Source organism: Triticum aestivum, chromosome 6A (assembly GCF_018294505.1).
Source record: "Triticum aestivum cultivar Chinese Spring chromosome 6A, IWGSC CS RefSeq v2.1, whole genome shotgun sequence".
Classification (NCBI taxonomy): domain Eukaryota; kingdom Viridiplantae; phylum Streptophyta; class Magnoliopsida; order Poales; family Poaceae; genus Triticum; species Triticum aestivum.
The window spans coordinates 482,352,355-482,360,985 of NC_057809.1; the positions used below are offsets into that span (position 1 = coordinate 482,352,355).

Below are 8,631 nucleotides of genomic sequence, written 5' to 3' on the forward strand. Positions count from 1 at the left end.
CATTACAGTGTAATCTAGATTATTGACTCTAGTGCAAGTGGGAGACTGAAGGAAATATGCCCTAGAGGCAATAATAAAGTTATTATTTATTTCCTTATAATCATGATAAATGTTTATTATTCATGCTAGAATTGTATTTTCCGGAAACATAATACATGTGTGAATACATAGACAAACAGAGTGTCACTAGTATGCCTCTACTTGACTAGCTCGTTAATCAAAGATGGTTATGTTTCCTAACCATGAACAATGAGTTGTTATTTGATTAACGAGGTCACATCATTAGTAGAATGATCTGATTGACATGACCCATTCCATTAGCTTAGCACCTGATCGTTTAGTATGTTGCTATTGCTTTCTTCATGACTTATACATGTTCCTATGACTATGAGATTATGCAACTCCCGTTTACCGGAGGAACACTTTGGGTACTACCAAACGTCACAACGTAAATGGGTGATTATAAAGGAGTACTACAGGTGTCTCCAATGGTCGATGTTGGGTTGGCGTATTTCGAGATTAGGATTTGTCACTCCGATTGTCGGAGAGGTATCTCTGGGCCCTCTCGGTAATACACATCACATAAGCCTTGCAAGCATTACAACTAATATGTTAGTTGTGAGATGATGTATTACGGAACGAGTAAAGAGACTTGCCGGTAACGAGATTGAACTAGGTATTGGATACCGACGATCGAATCTCGGGCAAGTAACATACCGATGACAAAGGGAACAACGTATGTTGTTATGCGGTCTGACCGATAAAGATCTTCGTAGAATATGTAGGAGCCAATATGGGCATCCAGGTCCCGCTATTGGTTATTGACCAGAGACGTGTCTCGGTCATGTCTACATTGTTCTCGAACCCGTAGGGTCCGCACGCTTAAGGTTACGATGACAGTTATATTATGAGTTTATGCATTTTGATGTACCGAAGGTTGTTCGGAGTCCCGGATGTGATCACGGACATGACGAGGAGTCTCGAAATGGTCGAGACGTAAAGATTGATATATTGGAAGCCTATGTTTGGACATCGGAAGTGTTCCGGGTGAAATCGGGATTTTACCGGGTTACCGGGAGGTTACCGGAACCCCCCGGGAGCCATATGGGCCTTCATGGGCCTTAGTGGAAAGGAGAAAGGGGCAGCCCAAGGTGGCTGCGCCTCTTCCCCCTCCCCTAGTCCTATTAGGACTAGGAGAAGGTGGCCGGCCCCCCTCTCTCCCTTCCCCTCCGAGGAATCCTAGTTGGACTAGGATTGGGGGGAGGAATCCTACTCCCAGAGGGAGTAGGACTCTCCTGCGCCTCCCTCTATGGCCGGCCAGCCTCCCCTCCTCTACTCCTTTATATACGGAGGCAGGGGCACCTCTAAACACACAAGTTGACACAAGTTGATCCACGTGATCGATTCCTTAGCCGTGTGCGGTGCCCCCTGCCACCATATTCCTCGATAATACTGTAGCGGAGTTTAGGCGAAGCCCTGCTGCTGTAGTTCATCAAGATCGTCACCACGCCGTCGTGCTGACGAAACTCTTCCCCGACACTTTGCTGGATCGGAGTCCGGGGATCGTCATCGAGCTGAACGTGTGCTCGAACTCGGAGGTGCCGTAGTTTCGGTGCTTGATCGGTTGGATCGTGAAGACGTACGACTACTTCCTCTACGTCGTGTCATCGCTTCCGCAGTCGGTCTGCGTTGGGTACGTAGACAACACTCTCCTCTCGTTGCTATGCATCACATGATCCTGTGTGCGCGTAGGAAATTTTTTGAAATTACTACGAAACCCAACAGTGAGGGGCGGTGAGGCTAATAATTGTCGGTGCTTCGGGAAGCAACACAGCTTCTCGAGGGTGGCCGCGCGCGTGCAGCCGCTCGGGCCTGGCCCTAGAGAAACTGCCGATTCCTGGGTTTCCAGCGAGGCAGGCCCAGAGGTGCTTTAAGTTTCGTGCTATGCAGGCCCAATAGTAAACCAGGCAACCAAACAGCCTGTTCGCTTCCCGCGTGGGCCTGGTTGGGCTCGATGCGGGCAACCAAACACGCCCTAAGTGTAGTCTAACTCGTCCGAACTCAGTTCCTTTACCGGACCACACAAGGTACAACCATGAAGGCAATGGACGAGGATCCTCTGTCTTTTCTTTTGAGAAACACGAGGATCCTCTGTCGTGCGGCAGGGTACTGTTCAGCCACTGACAGGCGGGCTCGCCGGGAATTAGGTCCACATGTCAGTGCCCTGAACGGCATGTGTCGTATGTCAGGGGAGCTGCTTCCGAAGGCAATGGGGAGCAAGGCACATCTGGGCAGTCTGGCTACCCGAAAAGGGGATCTACATATACCCTTGCAAATTCAGGGCTCAGCAAGCTCACGAGCAGACATCCGCGATTTAGCAAAATCCAAAAACGGAAACCAACAAACTATACAAGAAGCCTTTCGTGAACCAACCTATGATTAGATGGTTAGAGGGACAGTGGTATCCTCGGTCTATCGGGATTCAAGTCCTGATGCTCGCATTATTCCTGAATTTATTTCAAAATTTCCGGCGATGCGCTTTTAGTGAGAGAAGACGTTACCGTCGACGACGAGGCGCCTACGATGACTTTGTAAATCTCAAAATGATGTGCCGGCCCTTTCTCTTGAAGGTGCTCATAGGGATAGAGTGTGCGTGTATACATTCGAAGGGTGAATGTATGCGCTTGCATCTGTGTTAAAACAAATACAGCAAGCCTTTGAAAAGAAAAACTATGCAGCATGCCTGCTGTACCTGTACCAGTGCCACTCTTTGCTCCACGATCCAGGCTGTAGCCGTGGCTCGCCCCGCCGTCAATCAAAATTAATAGTAACACTACGCACCCTCAACTTCCCCCGCTACTGAATTTTCAAAACCGAAACTAACCAGGAGCCGTGGCGACCGAACCGAAAGATCCGAAAATCACATGACGCAGCGCAGGCGATGGCAGCTCGACGGTAAACGCGAGCTAACAAACAGCCAAGCTCGACGAGCCAGCGAAGTGCACAAGGGGCGGTTGAGCAAACCAGCGTGGCAGCCGTCCCCGGCTAAACATAACGCCACGCCGGAGCCGCTCGCTGCCTGCCCCCACCCCACCCCTCTCCCACCTCCCACTCTCCCAATCCTATCCCCTTTGCTTCTCGCGTGGGAGCTGGGATTCCTCTCTTCGGCAGCCATCTTATTTAGTTCCACCATGGTGCCGTCCCGGATCCGCTTCGCCCGCCAAATCCCCCTCCCCTGCTGCTCTGACACCGAAGAGGAGGAGGAGGAGGAGGAGGAGGAAGAGGAGGAGGAGGTGGGGGAGGAAGAGGTGCCGGTCGCGTCGCCGCTGATACTGCCGGCGTCGAGGGGAGGGGTCTCCGTGGTGGATATGGTCGCGGCGGCGCTGCGGAGGTCGCTGCTGCTGTGCAGCAGCGTGCGCGCCGAGGAAGGCACCGGCACTGCGGCTGCGGGGATGCAGATAGGGCAGCCCACGGAGGTGCGCCACGTCTCGCACGTCACCTTCGACCGCTTCGTCGGCTTCCTCGGCCTCCCTGCCGACCTCGAGCCCGAGGTGCCGCGCCCCGCGCCCAGCGCCAGGTCAGTCCGCCGCCCCGCCGCCTGTGTTTCACCAGTGCGTCTTGCGTTCCATAGATTTGCACATGATTTCGTCGCCGATCTCTGTGCTTTGGATTCCGGCCCTGCAGAATTTGCGGCCTTACTTTTGTGGATTAAGCTGAATTTTGACGTTGTTTGCATTTCTCATTTTTGAATTAATTAGTCACGTGATGCCCAGCTAATTGGTCCACCTAACTAAGAAAAACTGAGCACGGAGTAGTAGGAGTAGCTGTTAGTCTGTTGAGCCTTTAGATTGGCTTGGCTTTATCCCAGTGGTTGAGCCAATGGGGGCTCCCCGGTCTGAGGACGGTTTGTGGGCTTTCAGGCGCCCGGACTGATTTTGTGAGCCGCGTTGAATGACTAAAAAGTTTCTAGACCTCCGAACGGACATTTGCGGGTGTTTTGGTGATCGACGTTGAAGATGTCCTTACTCACCACCTACAAGTTCCATTGTCCTGGTCTGGTACGGTTGTATCTGATGTATAATATACCTTTCAAATTTTGAGGAATTATATGAGTTCAGCACCTTGTTCAAATAGTTAAATACTCCCTCCGTTCACTTTTGTAAGTCATTTCAAACAACTCAAAATGGGCTGTTTTGTACATTGTCTGAAATGTCTTCAAGGTCTTATAAAAGTGAACAGAGGGGGTGTGAGTTTAACACATTCAACCTCCAGTTAAGTTAATGTTTGTTAGAACATTGGACCATGCCATAGTTAATGTTTGCTATATCTATTGAACTGTGACACAGTTTATGTTTACTAAATATATTTCTCTGCAGTGTAAGTGTATTTGGAGTTTCACCAACGTCCATGCAATGCTCGTTTGATAAAAGAGGAAACAGTGTACCAACAATACTATTGACCATGCAAAGGAAGCTATATTTACTTGGGGGCCTTCAGGTAAACCCAAGGATAATGAGAAAAGCTTTCAAATAATTTTGCGATACTCAAATCATAAAAATATTTGTCTTGTTTTGCTAGGCTGAAGGGGTCTTCAGAATAAATGCTGACAATAGACAGGAACAGCATGTCAGGGAGCAACTAAACAGAGGTGTTGTTCCAGATGGAGTTGACTTGCATTATCTTGCAGGCCTTATAAAGGTGCGCTGAACATTTTGTTTTACCATTACCAACGTTTCTTTGTTTACCTTCAATTTTTTTTAGATGGAACGTAGGTCTTCCATGCCTAAGGAGAATATTCTTGTTTCCGCAATTTTGACTGTCTTGAACTGGATCATTTTTTATGTAATCTGAACATGTAGAGAGCCTTCCAATATGAGAGTTCAGGTGTATTCAAGAATCAATATGCACAGTGATACAATGCATAAACTTTCTTTGAACAAATTTACTTTAAAGAAATCTATAGGGAAATGACTTTTTTTTTAATTTTCCCTTTTGTTTATCAGTTGCTTCACATTTAATATGGCTGCTGATTTGTAGGCATGGTTCCGAGAACTTCCAAGTGGAGTATTAGACTCATTGACTCCAGAACAAGTGATGCATTGCAACACTGAAGAAGAGTGTTCTCGTATTGCGAGTATTGTACCTCCAGTGGAAGCAGCATTACTGGATTGGGCCATTAATCTGATGGCAGATGTTGTGGAGCATGAAAACTACAACAAGATGAATGCTCGCAACGTTGCTATGGTTTTCGCGCCAAACATGACTCAGGTTATTAGGAAGCTTATTCATATTCTCGACATACGTATTTTCAGATTCGCAGCCTAACCATATGACTTACCCCTTACCATATTCTCTCTCTTTCAGATGGCCGATCCCTTAACTGCTTTGATACATGCAGTTCAAGTGATGAATTTTTTGAAGACATTGATACTGAAGACTGTCAAAGAAAGGGAGGAGGCAGCTGCCGCAACAAGGGGATTCACCTCCAGCTCTGGTTCCCCGAGTGACAAAGATGCGCCTCAGGCATTAAATCTTTTGGACAACCCCTTAAATTGCTCAAGTCGGGAAAATGTCGAACGCCCCATGATTAGTGGGGCTACTCTCGACCACTTTCTCTTTAGCATGGAACAAGCGCTTCACCAAGATGCGCAAGCCAGTGTCGGAGAACCCAAGAAGTGTGACACCGGTACAGCACATGACAAATACAATGACGAATTTTCTCCTGTGGACAGTGATTTTAGTAATAGCCAAGATGACAGCAGTTCTGGAAACAAATTCAGTAACGACAGTGTGGAAGGTTTGTTTGACAGATTCAAATTTAGGAAAGGGGTAGGCAGAATCTGCAGGCACCCAGTGTTTCAGTTGAGTAGGTCCATGAAGAAGTCTGATGAAGCAGGACAGGCTTGTGCATGACATGGTAGGATGTGTATGTAATTGATGATTCCCCTAGTTTTGCAGCTGTTTAGCGCTTAACTCATACGCCATTTCTCCTAGTTCGTCTGTAGAAGCTATAAGCCCATTTGATTGTACTAGTACTGAACTGCTGATGTGGAGTTCTTGGCGTGTACAGTATATAGTTCAACTATATCGTACCAGCATCCTGTTGTTTGAAAAGATGAATGTATCTATTATTTGAGCCAAGAGAGGTTGCCTGAGTTTGAGAAGGACTTTCTACTTTTTTTTAGGGAAAAATATCATGGCTAGCTTTATTGATCTCATAACATCATTACATCTTTCACGGGCTTACTGACTAGATTGACTAGATTCAGGTGGCTGATTGACTAGATTCAGGTGGCTCATCAGTACAACTAATAGAAATCTTATTACAATAACAATAATTAGTTAGCACTTGCTCCGCTTGATTAGCCGAACGAACATAATGTTTAAAGGTGACCTTACCAATCAAAGAAGTAATGTTCACACACTCACACTCCGACTCCGCAAAGAATGCCAACGCCACACCGCACCATCTTGATTGCCTAGTGAAGAAATCTATTACGTTTTGTGAATCGGGTTCCGTCTCCACCCGATTAAACCCTAGAAAATTTGCGAAATTCACTACATACCTCATAGCCATTGCCTCAGCGGTAATCACGTTTGCAGTGTTGGAATATGCGTGTAGTAGAAGTTGTATAGGGATAGAGTTGGTTTAAACTCTGTATTCTGTTCTATCTCTTCTTCTGTCTCTCACGATCTTTCTGTAACGACTTGATCGATCCCATCTGATCGATCTCTCCCTCTGTAAACTTGTGTGCCAAGGCTTTTGCCTAATATATACATGCGGCCCGAGACAAAGGGTTCTACGCTTCCCAAAACACTTTTACATGGTAACAGAGCCTCTTCCTCATCCAATCGAGAGAGATTGCATCTAGCTACCTTCGCGACCGAGAGTATGTCCACCACCACCGCAGCCATGACCGCAAGCACCATGGGTGCGCTCACCACCACCCCATCCTCCACCTTTGCATCATCTTCCTCCTCCTCCACCCACAACACCACCTCTCTCGGATCGCCACCACAGGAGAAGCTTACGCGGGGCAATTTTTTGCTCAGGAAGGCCATAGTACTCCCGCAGATCAGAGGTGCCCAGATGGAGCACCACCTCGACGCGACGAGCCCGCCACCACCCGCCACCCTCACCGTCACCACGGAAGGCAAAGAAGAACAAGTCGTCAACTTTGCAAGATCCCTCTGGTATGCACAGCAGCAGCAACTCCAAGGATACTTAATGGGTTCACTTTCCCGTGAGATCCTTGCCCAGGTCGCCACGCTCCAGACGCCGGCCGAGGTGTGGAGCACCATCCACGCCATGTTTGCTGCACAAAGCCAAGCCCAAGCGATAAACACTCGCATCGAGCTCACCAATCTCAAGAAAGGTAACCTATCCATGGCTGATTATCTTGGTAAAATAAAAAGTCTCACTGACGAGGTCGCAAGCACGGCTGCGGCCCTCTCTGATCCGGAGATTGTCTCCAAAATCCTTGCCGGTTTGGACATGGAGTACAACCCGGTGGTCTCTGCACTTGCCGCCAGGGTGGAACCCATCACCGTCCAAGAACTCTACAGCCAACTGCTCAGTTTTGATGCCCGGCTCACTCTCCTCCATGGCGGCGACCTTCGGCAATCCTCCGTCAACTCCGCCTCTCGTGGTCGCGGCCGTGGGCGTGGTCACCAGGGGCAGCGCGGCGGTGGGCGCGGACGCGGCGCCCCCTCTCCTGGCGATGGCGCACGCTCTGGTGGCGGGGGCGGCTACAACAACAGCGGCAACAGCGGCGGCTTCAACAACAACAACGGCCGCCGCCCTCCTTCCCGCCCGCGCCCCCGATGCCAGCTTTGCAAAAAGTCTGGTCACGAGGTGATTGATTGCTGGCATCGCTACGACGAGGACTTTGTGCCCTCGGATCGCCATGTTGCTGCCGTCATGCGTGAGCAGGGTGGAGATGTTGGAAATATGCCCTAGAGGCAATAATAAAAGTATTATTATATTTCATTGTTCATGATAATTGTCTTTTATTCATGCTATAACTGTATTATCCGGAAATCGTAATACACGTGTGAATACTTAGACCACACAATGTCCCTGGTAAGCCTCTAGTTGACCAGCTCGTTGTGATCAACAGATAGTCATGGTTTCCTGACTATGGACATTGGATGTCGTTGATAACGGGATCACATCATTAGGAGAATGATGTGATGGACAAGACCCAATCCTAAGCATAGCATAAAAGATCGTGTAGTTCGTTTTGCTAGAGCTTTGCAAGTGTCAAGTATCTCTTCCTTCGACCATGAGATCGTGTAACTCCCGGATACCGTAAGAGTGCCTTGGGTGTACCAAACGTCACAACGTAACTGGGTGACTATAAAGGTGCATTACAGGTATCTCCGAAAGTAGCTGTTGGGTTGACACGGATCGAGACTGGGATTTGTCACTCCGTATGACGGAGAGGTATCTCTGGGCCCACTCGGTAATGCATCATCATATTGAGCTCAATGTGACCAAGGTGTTGGACACGGGATCATGCATTACGGTACGAGTAAAGTGACTTGCCGGTGACGAGACTGAACAAGGTATTGGGATACCGACGATCGAGTCTCGGGCAAGTAACGTACCGATTGACAAAGGGAATTGCA

At 48.4% G+C, this 8,631-nt stretch overlaps 1 protein-coding gene and 1 pseudogene across 1 annotated transcript; both read left to right on the forward strand.

Annotated features, from left to right (window-relative positions):
- The first annotated feature begins 2,991 nt into the window (after nt 1-2,991).
- Nucleotides 2,992-6,141, forward strand: LOC123128003 (rho GTPase-activating protein 5). Its single transcript, XM_044547892.1, has 5 exons — nt 2,992-3,577; nt 4,377-4,497; nt 4,579-4,698; nt 5,038-5,268; nt 5,365-6,141. Exons 1-5 carry the CDS (start codon nt 3,192-3,194, stop codon nt 5,911-5,913), a joined length of 1,407 nt encoding a protein of 468 aa, XP_044403827.1. The 5' UTR covers nt 2,992-3,191; the 3' UTR covers nt 5,914-6,141.
- A 1,306-nt stretch (nt 6,142-7,447) lies between these two features.
- Nucleotides 7,448-7,586, forward strand: LOC123132811 (uncharacterized; annotated as a pseudogene).
- The last annotated feature ends 1,045 nt before the right edge of the window (nt 7,587-8,631 follow it).